Source organism: Elaeis guineensis, chromosome 2 (genome assembly GCF_000442705.2).
Source record: "Elaeis guineensis isolate ETL-2024a chromosome 2, EG11, whole genome shotgun sequence".
Classification (NCBI taxonomy): domain Eukaryota; kingdom Viridiplantae; phylum Streptophyta; class Magnoliopsida; order Arecales; family Arecaceae; genus Elaeis; species Elaeis guineensis.
In genome coordinates this window covers 121,333,967-121,348,811 of record NC_025994.2, presented here as the reverse complement: position 1 = coordinate 121,348,811, position 14,845 = coordinate 121,333,967, and the positions used below count along the sequence as shown (strand labels likewise).

The following is a 14,845-nucleotide window of genomic DNA, read 5'->3' as shown; positions in this document are numbered from 1 at the left end:
AGGCCGAGGCCGTCGGTTCGGTGATCGGTGATCGAGCCGTTGATTCGACGATCGACGATCGAGCCATGTTGGTCGGGGCCTTTTGCCTTCAGAGGCCGAGGCCATCGGTTCGGCGATCGGTGATCGAGCCATGTTGGTCGGGGCCTTTTACCTTCAGAGGCCGAGGCCGTCGGTTCGGCGATCGATGATCGAGCCATTGATTCGGTGATCGATGATCGAGCCATGTTGGTCGGAGCCTTTTGCCTTCAGAGGCTGAGGCCGTCGGTTCGGCGATCGATGATCGAGCCATTGATTCGATGATCGGCGATCGAGCCATGTTAGTCGGGGCCTTTTGCCTTCAGAGGCCGAGGCCGTCGGTTCGGCGATCGATGATCGAGCCGTTGATTCGGCGATCGGCGATCGAGCCATGTTGGTCGAGGCCTTTTGCCTTCAGAGGCTGAGGCCGTTGGTTCAGCGATCGGTGATCGAGCCATGTTGGTCGGAGCCTTTTGCCTTCAGAGGCCGAGGCCGTCGGTTCGACGATCGGTGATCGAGCCGTTGATTCGACGATCGGTGATCGAGCCATGTTGGTCGGGGCCTTTTGCCTTCAGAGATCGAGGCCATCGGTTCGGCGATCGATGATCGAGCCATTGATTCGATGATCGGCGATCGGCTGTGTTGGTTCGACGATCGGCAATCGAGCCATTGATTCGATGATCGACGATCGGCTGTGTTGGTTCGACGATCGAGCCATTGATTCGGCGATCGACGATCGGCCGTGTTGGTCGGAGCCTTTTGCCTTCAGAGGCCGAGGTCATCGTAGATTCTTCGCTCCTTCGATCTCTATCAGGATCTGTGCACGAGGAGCGGGGAGAGGGGTGTAGGAGTCATACTTACAATGCGTCGGCCTCGGACTCCGTCATCGGGGCAAGACCCGTCTATCGGTGGAGGGCCTGCTGGGTTCAGCATGGGCCCGACCTTTCTTCTATTTTTTCTTTCGGCCCGTGCCTTAAGTCAGGCGTCGGTCGGAAGCTCCTTCGTCCGCGCGCATGTACTTGTACGTGCGCTCCAGCAGTTCGGCGTATGTCCGAGGGAGGGTCTTGTCCAAGGAGTATGTGAAATGGGACCCCCTTAGCCCCCTCTTCATGGCCGAGATAGTCATGTCTTCGTTGAGGTCCCGAACCTCAAGCGTGGCCGCGTTGAATCGCATCACAAAGTGTCGTAGAGTCTCATTTTCTCTCTGCTTGAGGGAGAAAAGACTGTCCAAGATTCGTGGCGGCTTCCGACTGGTGCTGAAATGGACCACGAAGGAATGTTCGAGCTGCCCGAAGGAGTGGATACTTCCCGATCGAAGATCGGAGTACCAGGTCCTGACAGCTTTGCGGAGCGTAGCGGGGAAGCCGATGCAAAGAAGAGCGTCGGTTGCCTCCTGAATCGTCATGAGAGCCTTGTAGCTCTCCAAGTGGTCGACTGGGTCGGTGGAGCCATCATAAGGTTCCACGTGTGGTATCTTGAACCGATTGGGGATCGGTTCGTCGGGGATGAGTCGGGAGGTTGGGCGGTCTGGAAGTCAACGTCGTTTGAGGACTTCTGTCCGTCCACCTGCAGTTGGATAAGCCGACGGTCGATTTCTTCGAACCTACGTTCGTAGTCGTCGATTCATCGGTGCTGAGAGACCCCGAGGGTGGAGTCTCCTGATGAGTCCGAGAGAGAGGCAGACGGTGTTCGCGGCCGCTTTTCCTTCCTCGCTCGTTCCAGCTGGGAGGGAGATGACCGTCGGGACCGATGGGTGTCACGCCACAGCCGCCCCTCCTCCTCTTGGTGGGAGCGCTGTGGCAGGTGCTCCCGAGGAGGCGACGGAGACCGACGCGGGTTTCGGCGGCTGCTCCGGGAGGGCATCGGACGTGCCGTCGGTTGCTCCGCCGGCGAGGACGGCAACCGGATCGGTTGTTGCTGAAGGCTCTTGACCGCGTCTGTCAGCACGGTCATCTGCCGCACGATCACCGCGATCTGTGCCTCCGTGGTCACCGCGGGATACGGAGAGCTAGGTTCCGCCATGGAGGATGGAAGAGAGGCCTCTTCCCGACGGGAAGAGCGCCTCGCCGATCCAGTGACCATCGACCGCTGAGCTCTCGTTCTTGTCATCTTAGGAGATGCTTCGAGTTCCGCAGGGGTTACAATCTCTGGTGCTGTCGATCCCCCCTACCTGGCACGCCAATCTATTGCGGTCAATCCCCTCATCGCCTGGTCGTCGGGAACGAGCGCCTGTAAAAGAAAGTCCGCACTGACCGGAGGTGGCTCCGACGGGGACCCTCCGATGGTCAAGTCAGAGAGGAGATTAGGCAACAGTGAAAAGAAAACAAGGAGCTCAACGAGAGAGAGCGAGAGCTAGAGAGGAGGGGTTTAGGGGTTTTGAATGGACCTCCTCCAGCACTGTTGCCTTCCCCGTTTTATAGTAGAGCGCGGCATGGCACTGTCATTAATGGCGCAGACAATGGGAGGAGTTGTCAAATCGTCGGAGGCTGTCAGAGTCGCTGTGGACTGTCAAATCGCCGCGGGTTGTCAGAATCAACCCATGTCCTTGGCAGGACAATGTTTCAGGGTGGTCACACAGCACATCCTTGACAGGACAGCAGCCCATAGCGGTCGTACGGTATTTGGGAGGGCTGGCCGATCATACATCGATATTCGACTGTCGGGACGTCGGGTGATGATCCGGCGGCACCGTCGGCTGGTCTAGTGTCTTGCTTAAGTCGGACGTCGGCTGCCACCCCCGACAGTGAGTCGGTAATATGGGTTCGGCCGCTCGGTCGGTCGAAAACAGCATGGGTCGGTTCGGCCGACACACCTTCGGTCGGATATTGTCGGCAGCCGTCCGTCGGGGTCGTCCGTCGGAGTCGTCCGTCAGGATCGGTCCGTCGGAGTCATCCGTCGGGATTGGTCCGTCGGAGTCGTCCGTCGGTCGTCGGTCGGGGTCGTCCATCGGAATCGTCCGTCGGTCGTCGGTCGGGGTCATCCTTTGGAGTCGTTAGTCGGTCGTTGGTCGGGGTCGTCCGTCGGAGTCGTCCATCGGAGTCGGAGTCATCCGTCGGTCGTCAATCGGGATCGTCCGTCGGGTCGTCGGTCGGTATATCCCAACAGTTAAGGTGTCGAGATCTACTACCCTTAGAGCGAAACCATCTCCTCCACCCAATCGTGAAGTATTGTCCGCTTTGGAACGGGACTCGGGCCTTTGACCCGATCAACACCCCGCCCCTCACGGTTTTGCCCCCAAAAGGCGCCTCACGTGGGAGAGGGGGAACTCGCACTAATAAGCAGTAGAGTCTCTTGCTTGTTTCCGGTATGGGACTTTCGGGCTCGATGCCCCCGATGCCCATCCCACAACAGAGCCCCCCAACAAGGGAGTCTACTGCTGCAGGTAGGGGACGGGTTCCCACAAAAGACGCCAGGTGTCGAGATCTACTGCCTTTAGAGCGAAACCATCTCCTCCACCCAATCGTGAAGTATTGTCCGCTTTGGAACGGGGCCCGGACCTTTGACCCGGTCAACACCCCGCCCCTCACGGTTTTGCCCCCAAAAGGCGCCTCACGTGGGAGAGGGGGAACTCGCACTAATAAGCAGTAAAGTCTCTTGCTTGTTTCCGGTATGGGACTTTCGGGCTCGATGCCCCCGATGCCCATCCCACAACAGAATCGAGATCTACTGCCCTTAGAGTGGAACCATCTCCTCCACCCAATCGTGAAGTATTGTCCGCTTTGGAACGGGGCCCAGGCCTTTGATCCGGTCAACACCCCGCCCCTCACGGTTTTGCCCCCAAAAGGTGCCTCACGTGGGAGAGGGGGAACTCGCACTAATCAGCAGTAGAGTCTCTTGCTTATTTTCGGTATGGGACTTTCGGGCTCGATGCCCCCGATGCCCATCCCACAATAGAGCCCCCCAGCAAGGGAGTCTACTGCTGCAGGTAGGGGACGGGTTCCCACAGACGGCGCCAGGTGTCGAGATCTACTGCCCTTAGAGCGGAACCATCTCCTCCACCCAATCGTGAAGTATTGTCCGCTTTGGAACGGGGCCCGGGCCTTTGACCCGGTCAACACCCCGCCCCTCACGGTTTTGCCCCCAAAAGGCGCCTCACGTGGGAGAGGGGAAACTCGCACTAATAAGCAGTAGCGTCTCTTGCTTGTTTCCGGTATGGGACTTTCGGGCTCGATGCCCCCAATGCCCATCCCACAACAGAGCCCTCCAGCAAGGGAGTCTATTGCTGCAGGTAGGGGACGGATTCCCACAGACGGCGCCAGGTGTCGAGATCTACTGCCCTTAGAGCGGAACCATCTCCTCCACCCAATCGTGAAGTATTGTCTGCTTTGGAACGGGGCCCGAACCTTTGACCCGGTCAACACCCCTCCCCTCACGGTTTTGCCCCCAAAAGGCGCCTCACGTGGGAGAGGGGGAACTCGCACTAATAAGCAGTAGAGTCTCTTGCTTGTTTTCGGTATGGGACTTTTGGGCTCGATGCCCCCGATGCCCATCCCACAACAGAGCCCCCCAGCAAGGGAGTCTACTGCTGCAGGTAGGGGACGGGATTCCACAGACGGCGCCAGGTGTCGAGATCTACTGCCCTTAGAGCGGAACCATCTCCTCCATCCAATCGTGAAGTATTGTCCGCTTTGGAACGGGGCCCGGGCCTTTGACCCGGTCAACACCCCGCTCCTCACGGTTTTGCCCCCAAAAGGTGCCTCACGTGGGAGAGGGAGAACTCGCACTAATAAGCAGTAGAGTCTCTTGCTTGTTTTTGATATGAAATTTTCGAGCTCGATGCCTCCGATGCCCATCCCACAACACATATTTTTTTTTGGTGAATCTATTATCGCATACCTTTGTTAACATTATGATAACAACAACCAGCAGGGTGCAAGAATATAACGTTTTAAATTTTGAAGGGTACAAAAAACATGACTAAATATAATACATGCTCCATTATTTGGTGTTCTTTTTCCTTTTTCATGCCGCAGCCTTTTTTTTTTTTTTGGTCGGAGAAATGAAAGTGGTGCTCTTAACAGAGGTATTAAAAAGGACCAGGCCATCTCCTCCCGTGACAGTGGGGCCAAGGACCAACCTCGCGTCACGGATGTTGATCCACTAGAATTTTATATCCGTAGTAATGGTACTTTATGGGAAGGATTTGAGGCAAAGTGGGAGGGATAATACGAGGTGGGGTTGGCTTGACTTCTTTAGAGTGAGAAGAGAAACATGGGGTCAGGCTCACTCGTGTTATTATATTATTATTACTTCCGCTGGTTAAAAACAACAAAATCCTCACTCGAAGCAAAGCCGATTAGTGTTTGGTGAGCTGCCTACCATGGCCAATTAGTGCGCTATTATTTGGTAGCCCTTGCTACAGTAGAATTTGTTGTTTAATTTTGTTTGCTTTCTTTCTACTTAACCTGCACTGATCTGCATTTAAACTTTAAATGCCTTTAGACTACTTGTCCTAGGTGGCCCATTGCTAATCTCCTGTTAGTTTTGCCACCCACCTAATGATGATTAGGTGCTGCAAATAGACGGGTCAGATGGAAACAGAAGTCGTCCGGAGGGTGTACTACCCAAGATATATCTATGGATGCCAGAAACCATCAATACGGAATCTATTGGCAAACAAGAGAGGTTTTTCTATGGAGTCAGTGAAGGTTGTCGCGTGCTTTGGTCTGTTACCAGGATCACTGAAGACATCAATCACATGCTTTGTGTCTACTTGTTTGTCGCTTGCTTTTGTGCTTCGGATGTGGGAGGCATGCAGTCGATGACCAAAATGAAGCTATCAAGATTTGTGGCGAGAAGAAACGGATTTTATATGGTCAAGGACTCAAGATCTGTTGTTGATTGCCATGAAAGACTCGCATGCAATTCTTGTTTCTTTTTAATTGAAAGGGAGGCCAAAAAAAGAACCACCTCAATTTATTAAGAATGAGGGAGAAAAAACAGCGTTTTCTAAGTATTTACATAATATTCACAAGAGGATAGAAAGAGCTGGAGTGAAACCAAGTTTGGCTATCAGTGCACACAAAATTTAACAAGAACCACAGCAGAAAAGACAGACGGGCGATTCTTTCTAACAAAGAATGATAGCGGCAAAAAAGATCCACTGATAGTATAGCTGGAAGAACGTCTGATCCTTGTCACTGTCAGACCATGCCGTAGATATCTTTGGAATTTGGACTTGTCAAGGAAATCAGTGTGGTCAGGTCTATGATTTTGGGCGAGCACCCAGAATCGTTTTGAAGTGGCCATAGAAAGTTGGTATTTTAACTGCGATTTTTCTTTTACCATATGAGATTTTGACCTAAAATTTGTTCATAATGATCTGGTCCACATATAGTTTGTTTCTTTCCACTTAAACGGTTTGTATTCAGGAGTTTAAGGGGTCAGCCATTGGATGGTCCTGGAGGTATAACAGGATGGAGATAGTTCCTATGATGCACGGGTTTGGCACTCATGCTGCTTCACATGTGGCAAAGAAGGTATGACTTAAAGGATAGTCTTTCGTGTAAATGAGATTTCTATTTATCTTATATGGCCATGACTTTGTGGGATCTCAATTTATCTCCTCTTTCGTTGTCCTTGATATTCTTGTACTCTGATTCCTATAAATGTATCTATATTTGTTAGGTATAGTTTATCCATCCTACCCAAAAAAAAAAAAACAATTTATATGCGGAGGCAATAGGTGTAACTCAAAGGAACCTAGTATGCACAAAATGAATGTCCTAGTATCCTTGGAGTTATCTAAGGGAAGAAATTCTGCTGAGTAGGAAATGCCTTTGGAGTGATGCATGTTAAGGCTTCTTATTTTTGCTCGGAGCATTCTAAACAAGAAGGGTAAGACATTGTGTCACGTAGCCGCCATTTGTGGCATTTGAAACCTCTGGCTCCTCATTGCCTAAGACTATAAGTTCACTGAAGTACATTTAGAAGGAGCTTTCAAAATTAGATACACACAATGGATGGTTGGAAACCTGTCTGTTTCTTAGATGTCATGTGTTTCTTTTCTGTTCTAAACATGTATTGAAAACTAGGTCGTTGTTTAGCGGTTGAAACTGGTTCTAGAATGGAATCTTAGGAGGTGTTTCTTCAAGCATTTGACATATATAAATAATTTTTACATTCGAAACAATCGATAATATGGTGGCATTACCATCGCTATTATCGATAATAAGGTATTTTTGCACATAACATTAATTACAGTGAAGATGGAGCCAAGTCACATTATTTAGCTATTCATTTTGTTTAATCTAGCTAATTCAATGCTTTTTTATAATTTCAAATATGCTTTCCTAGAATGTTTCTGTGTTTCCCATGCTCTTTATAGGTAAAGAGGCGTGCTCATTAAGACAATTGCACAACTCACAACATTTTTGTCAATTTTGTTGTATTATTTAGCTGATTCAATGCTTTTTCATATTTTTCAATAATGCTTTCCTAGAATATTCGTTTGTATTTTTTTGCCTTTTGTGGGTTGCTTAAATATGCCACCTAAGACTCCACTTCGGACTAGCAATTTTTATAATTTATAACCATTTCACGCACGTCACTTTCAAAAAAAAAAAACTACTTCACACATATAAAGATGAGGTGTCCACTTACTGATACGCCACGCCAAGGTTGGCCTGCCTGATGGTTTGCACACCATTGAAAAAAAAAAAAAGCAAAAGAAAAAGAAAAAGAAGGCTCTAGCTGCTTGGGTTTAAAATGCAACTTAATTATATTTTACTCTCTTTTTTTTTAAGGAGAAATTTTCGTTTCTTTGATCCATTGATAGCAACAATCTTCACTGGGACAGCGCCCCACAATCACATGGCGCGGGACCACAAAAGTCCGGCGACAATCAATCCAATTGTAATGCCGGCAAATTCAAAATGTGTGGGCCGTGATCTGGGGTCGTCGAGCACGGAATTTTCTTTAGCCACTTGCCTTCTTCTCAATTATAGGTCTCGTGGTGGCCAAGTGCGAACCAATTGGTACTGTCGCGCATGGCGCGAGTGGTGGTGCGTCCACTGGAAGCTAATTGCAGTTGGAGGGGACTTATCCCGGTCCAGATCATGATGACGGCCACCGCCGAGCAAAAGATCAAACCGCAATTAGTTGTGCTTGGACTTTTGCTCCAACAGCGGCTGGAGGGAGACGGGGGCCATGCAGCGAGCCTTCATCAGACGTTGAGGTGCCCTTGGCCGGACGCATCGATTGCTTGTCATAATCATTGACTTGGAAAGGGAGAGATCAGCGACGCCTGATGGCAATATTTGGATAAAGGATCAAACTACCTGACTATTAATCCAAGAATTCTTAATTTTAACATAAAATGTTAAAAGATTTTATTTTGTTGATTATTAAAAGAATCCACAGAATTCTTTTGGCTTTATTCTATGCTGATTTGAGTTACAACCATCTTTTTAATCAAAGAAATTAAAGAGAATGTTTTCTTTTTATTCCTTTATCAGAAGTTGCATATGTGAGCTTAAATGCTGAGGGGTACATGTCAAGCAACACGATATGATATGTTTTTAAGTGAAATTTTCTGTTCATAGAAGTGATCTTTAATATTCTCTTTCTCAAGAAAAGAGAGGTTGTTTTGTTGATGAAAAGCATGGAAATGCATGCGTTGTAGTTTCTCACTCTACAGGAGTCTGGTTGGTGGCGTTTGGCACATGTGCCATTAACTGACCAATTTGATAGTACTCATTAAATCAATTACTGTTTGTTTGATGGTACGCATTCACTAACCAATTTGGCTGTGATGTCCCATACTTACTCATGAAGTTTATATCACACGCTTTACCTCAAAAAATTGAATGCGTTCCTCTATCATTTGCAAGTAACAAAACTAAAGCAATATTGTCCTGCTTTAGGAGATGGTGAATTAGCCTGCTAGGTTCCCTTTCTAACAAACTGGCTTTCCAAAGAAGCAACTTTTGTGACTTCTGTTTAAGATTTTTTTCTCGTCTATTTGTGAAACATTACGATGGTCCTGTTTATTGAGTGATTAAAAAGAAATAGCTTTTTGTCAATGAAAAAAGAAAAAATATATATAACTAGCTTACAACTTACGATAAATTTATAAGGACTAATAGCTGATGGGTCAAGCTCAAGCCACTGTGCGTTTTCTGGGCTCTAGCGGATGCTGGGTCTCAACATGTGAACCAAATTAGGCCTAGCCCAGACCCAGGGCAAGGCTTAAGACTCCACTGGGCCTCGGTCAAGGATTTGTCTATGAGTTACGAAATCAATTTGGGTTCATAAAGTGTTATCCAAGGTGGCCTGGCCAGTCTTATCAAGTCAACATTTCTCGGCCTAAACCTTGCCTTAGTCCACGACATGCAGCAAAATTCTTTGTACGTCACTTGTGGTGCAGAAAAGATATACCATCCCATCTGATTAGGCCATATAGTCATTATTTTTTCATATATTTTTAATATCTGCAGTTTTACTTTTTCGTTTGAAATTTTAAATGATGAAAATACTTCTCTCATTTTGAAAAGATTATGATATCGTATGGTGATATTATGACATCGTAAAATTATGATTTCCTATACAAGATGTTATAATTTTTTCACGGAATGTCTTCAAGAGAGAAGGATGTTTTCATTATTAAAAATTTTATGAAATTTTTAAATGATGAAAATATCCCTACCAAAATTATGACATTCTATGCAAAAATTATGACATCTTGTGCAGGTCATAATATCATCACATGACGTCATAATATCACCATACGATGTCATAAAATTTTTAGAAAGAGACGAATATTTTTATCATTCAAAATCTCAAACAAAAAAAAGTACAACTGTGCATATTAAACTCACATTAAAAAATAGTGGTTATGTGGCCCAATAAGATAGAGCGGTGTATTTTTTTTACACTGCGTGCGGTGTATAAAGAATTTCTCATAACACGCATTGGATAGAGATCGAGTTAACAGCTTGCAAGTTATAGATCCAACCAGCAAGGCTCGACTCTTCTATTTTAGACGGCTCTCCTCGATTCACAGCTAGACTCAAGACAGAGTTTTAGATTTAAAGCCAAAGTGACATTCCGACTAGTATTTCTTTTGAAAAAAGACGAGCAACGTAGGAGCCACATACGAAATGGTAAACCTAATTTGTTAAATCTATGCTCTCAATTGACCAATGCAGTTTATGGTGATAAGATTGTCAATAGATCAAATCAAACTTTAAAATTTCATACATAAAAAGGCAGAAAAGAAAAACTTTATTTCTCTTTTTTAATTTTATCCCAGCAAACCCGCTTCATGAAGAGATCATATTGTGAATAATCAATCCAAGCCTCAACAAGCAAACAAAGTATAAGATGAACATATATGCTATAATGTTGAAACCCAGATTTGTGTAGAAATCCAAGATCACATCATGACTTACTTAAATGAAGTTCGAGTACAATTTCATGCTTCAAATTTACATTGAAGAAATGGTGGCATGATTGAAATTAAGACTGATCCATAAACACAAGCTGGTGCCAATCGCCAATATCATACAGAAATAGGAGAGAGTTTCCGAATTCATGCAGTTGGATAAGAAGCCTCCATGGCAATGCCACAGAGCCCTTCAGCCGCATCAACATCTCGTTCCATCCTTATGTATCCGCTCTCACCCCACGACTTACCCCATGAGTTCTTCACCAGCCAATACTTAATCCCATCGGCAGTCTTCCCGTAGCCAACAGCAGTAACGCCATGGTCCAATTCAGTTCCACAGGCACCAGTGAATACACCACTTTTATACAACTGAAAGTCCGAGCCACCTGCATCAATGGCAACTGACACAGGCTGGTTGGCCACAGCCTTCAAGAGGGCTGACTCGCTGTTTGAGGGGACATCTTCATAGCCACTGATGGTGGCTGCACTAGAGGATGCCTTGTTGGTGTTGCAAGTGCCATCCGATGCCTTATAAGGATAGTTACTCTCTGTTGTTAAACCTCCATTGTCAATAATAAATTGGAAGGCATCATCCATTAGACCACCATTGCATCCTTGGTCCTCACCATTAACGTCACAATCCACAAGCTCTTGCTCCGACAAAGAGATTAACTTGCCGGTGCTGAGTTTTGTGATACCTTCTGTTGCCGCCACAGCAGAGAATGCCCAGCAGCATCCTATTGCGATTGCATGCGTCCGATATTAGTTAACCAGTTAATGCGATGTTAATCAAAGAACTAGAACTAACTCGTACTCGATGTGACCAGAAATTTTTTCATTACCACATTCGCCTTGATCCTTGATGGGAGTGACTGCACCCTCGGTCCTCCAGTCCATGCTGGTGGGCGCGGCTGTCACATTTTGGTACCTGAATGTCTTGGCTGGCTTCATGATCATGGGCTGGTATCCATTGTGAGATGCTTTGAACTCCTCGTTGGTTAGGTCTGCAAATTGGTTGATTCCAAGCTCGTATTTTCGGTCACCAGCCTTGTTGACAGACTCGACGTACTCCACGTTAGCCTTAAAGATTTGGTACCTGTACTCCTTCTCAGCTGCATCCTTGTATTCTCGTCCGTATTCAGCCATCCACTGCTCGTGTCTTAACCTCATGGGCAAGTCACCGATTGAACGGGACTTGGTTCCATAGGCCCAAATAGCCAAGATGGCCAAGGTAATCCACAAGCATTGGTGGCTAAAATAAGCCATGGGGCTGTTCAGCTGTGGCAAAACTAAGAACCGATTTAGGTGGTCGATGAGGCTGTGAAGATGCACTAACATGGTTCGAGTTTATATAAGGGTTGGAGCAGGGGAATTCCATTAGCGTGCAGCAGACAAAGACTTGCTACGTGCTCCTACCAAAAAAAAAAAAAAGGACTTGCTACGTGCCGTGGAGATAGAAACGAGGGGGATGGATTGACCAATCATACAATTTATAATAGCTGGACCGTACCGTGCGGTCTGCTGTCTAAGTTGCAATTTCTTTTATTTTGCGGGAGTGGGTTGCATCCTACACAGGTTGTTCTTGACGGATAGCTTCATCCACGTTGGGCATCAAATATAGAACTTATGGGGTCCAACATGCATCACAAGCCGATCTTTTGAAGATCCATATATTTAGTCTGATTTTCACTATATATTGGTAAGATTTTGTTTATACGATCAAGAAATCAAAATAATGACTTTTAGCTAGTGTTTTTGGATATGATCGAAGATATTACAATTGATATCAGAGCAGACATAGTCCATGACTTACATGGACTAAAGAAAATTGCAGTATGGATCTATTTAAGCTGATCACGATTGAGATGCTTGTGATTAGATTTATGGTATTCGTAATTAGATTTGAATGGGATCTTTAATATGGTGAGAATATGGGAGCTTAAATGATGGGAGTATACAAGGACGCATGTAGAGGTGCTTGAGTTGACTCAACAACAAGGTGAATGGCTAGAGAAGTGTGAGATTTTTTTATAATGTTGTTATGTCGGCTATTTTCATGCAATTTATTGTTTTACATGTTTTTATAATGGATCAATGTTAAGATCTGATTATACATGATTTTTATATGTGCTTAAACTATAAATTAAGATCTTCTAGTTTTGAGTATAATTCACTTTTCCTCCTACTTACTTTTTACTCATCTTTGAATATTTTGCTTGCAACGACCCAATATTTAATTCCTAAAAAGGATTTTAACTTGTAGAAACCAAAATCTCCATTTTCATAGTAAAAGATAAATACTCATAAGTTTCATAAATTTAAAAAACAATTCAAAAAGATCAACAACAAGAATTACTTTTTGTGCATAAATACCATATTATCAGATGATATAGTCTCTTTTTATCTTATTCACTTATGCAAGAAGAAACAAATGACATGCACTCCGTTTCTTAAGGTGGATGCAACCTTGATTTTTGGTAGATTAATATTTCTAAAATATTTTTTGTGAGCTAAAATTGAGTTCATACAAAGATATTTATTAAAGTCAATTTAATGAGATCAGTCAAAGGTTTTTTCTTATAGAAAATGAAAAATATATATAGAGAGAGAATAACATGATTCAGTATTGGACGGGTTTGCGATGCTCAAGACAAATATGAACAACTACCGCTCTAGCTAGAAGATCATTGCGAGAAGAAGAAACTATACGAAAAGAAATAAATTTGAAGCGTTTGCGTGTGCGCGCGTGCTTGCATCTGTGTAGATATATATATAGCTAGTGACAAATATATAGGACCATGAGTACTTTGAACTTTCAATACTTTAATAACCATTAGAAATGATGGCTGGTACAATAGACATTGATGCAAAACATATATAGGAGGCAGCTCACGTTACGATTTTAGATAGAGCTGGGAAAATTATTGCAGGCTAAAGTTATAACAAAAAACCATATAGCTAATGAGATGCCATGCTGGAGGTATCCTTTGCAATTCATGCGGTTGGATAAGAAGGTTGCATGGCAATGCCACATAGACCTTCTGCATCATCGATGCCCCGGAGCAACCTCATATATCCATTTTCACCCCAAGTGGTACCCCATGAATTCTTGAGCAGCCAATATTTGGTCCCATCCTCAGCTGTCCCGTAACCAACAGCAGTCACAGCATGGTCAATATTAGTTCCACACGGGCCCGTGAAGATGCCACTGGAGTACTGCTGGAAGTCTTGCCCACTACCCTCAATGCCAACTGAAACAGGCTGCTTCGAGACTGCCTGTAAAAGCGAGGACTCATCATTTGCGGGCACGTTCTGGTAGCCGCTGATAGTAGCTGCCGATGATGATGCCTTGTCGGTATCACAAGTGCCATCGTTTGCCATGTAAGGGTAATTATCTTCAGTTGTTATCCCTCCATTATCAATGACGTATTGGAAGGCACGAGTCATGAGTCCCCCGCTGCATCCATTGTTTCCATCACTGACATCACAGTCCACAAGTTGTTGCTCCGACAAGGAGACCAACTTGCCAGTGTTGATTTGAGTAATCCCTTCAATGGCTGCTACAGAAGAGAATGCCCAACAGCACCCTACATACATGTTGTTGGTTAGATTACTCGTTCGATGTTACTTAGTAGCATCTTTCATGTATCTTGCTATTCTTTAAATTTAAAAAACTCATTGAGAAGAATAACCCACTGTACATTATATATGTCTTACCACATTGGCCTTGATTCTTGATAGGGGTAACTGCACCTTTGGTTCTCCAGTCTATGCTGTCGGACACGTCGGTCAAGTTGGCATACTGAAAGCTTCCTGTCGTGGATTTTGTAAAGCGCATGGGCTTGAATCCAAGGTGGGATGCTTTAACCTCCTCATTGGTCATGTCAGCAAACTGATTGAGTCCGAGCTTATATTTGCGATTGCCCGCTCTATTGACGGACTCGATGTAGTTGTAGTTGTCCTTGAAGATTTGGAATCGTCTCTCTTTCTCTATTGTATCTTTGTAGACTCGCCCATACTGAGCCATCCACTGCTCGTGCCTTGTCGACATGGGCACGTCGGCAATGCCACGAGCCATGGCTCCAAAGACCCAAACACCTAAGACTATCAATGCAAGCACAAAACATCGGTGAGCCATTGCTGTGGAAAGACTTTGGAATGGTTCAGCTAAGTGGGTTGAGTAGCTATTTAGAATTGGGGGGGATGTGGGCTAAGAGCTTGGGTAGCTTGAGTGTTTATATAGAGGTTTGGCTGGGAAGAGACCTGGAACTTTGTGTGTCCTCTTGACGCATAATCACACGTCTTCCAGAGCGTGATGAGCGGTAGCTGATTTGGCTGAACGTAGATGTCTCGCTCGTCCAATATTGCTGTGCGCCCGCTCAATGCTCTCCAGAAAACGTGTGACACACTTCAGGAGAAGACCAGCCGAGTCGCCTCGTGGGC

General features: G+C 45.7%; 2 protein-coding genes across 2 annotated transcripts; both read right to left on the bottom strand.

Moving 5' to 3' along the window:
* Positions 1-10,402: 10,402 nt before the first annotated feature.
* On the bottom strand, positions 10,403-11,721 carry LOC140855513 (senescence-specific cysteine protease SAG39-like). Its single transcript, XM_073251402.1, has 2 exons — positions 11,245-11,721; positions 10,403-11,139 (listed from the first exon to the last, which is right to left on the bottom strand). The coding sequence occupies exons 1-2, from the start codon at positions 11,666-11,668 to the stop codon at positions 10,547-10,549; spliced, it is 1,017 nt and encodes a 338-aa protein (XP_073107503.1). The 5' UTR covers positions 11,669-11,721; the 3' UTR covers positions 10,403-10,546.
* A 1,472-nt stretch (positions 11,722-13,193) lies between these two features.
* LOC140855874 (senescence-specific cysteine protease SAG39-like) lies at positions 13,194-14,599 on the bottom strand. Its single transcript, XM_073253087.1, has 2 exons — positions 14,120-14,599; positions 13,194-13,989 (listed from the first exon to the last, which is right to left on the bottom strand). Exons 1-2 carry the CDS (start codon positions 14,538-14,540, stop codon positions 13,397-13,399), a joined length of 1,014 nt encoding a protein of 337 aa, XP_073109188.1. The 5' UTR covers positions 14,541-14,599; the 3' UTR covers positions 13,194-13,396.
* Positions 14,600-14,845: the final 246 nt, after the last annotated feature.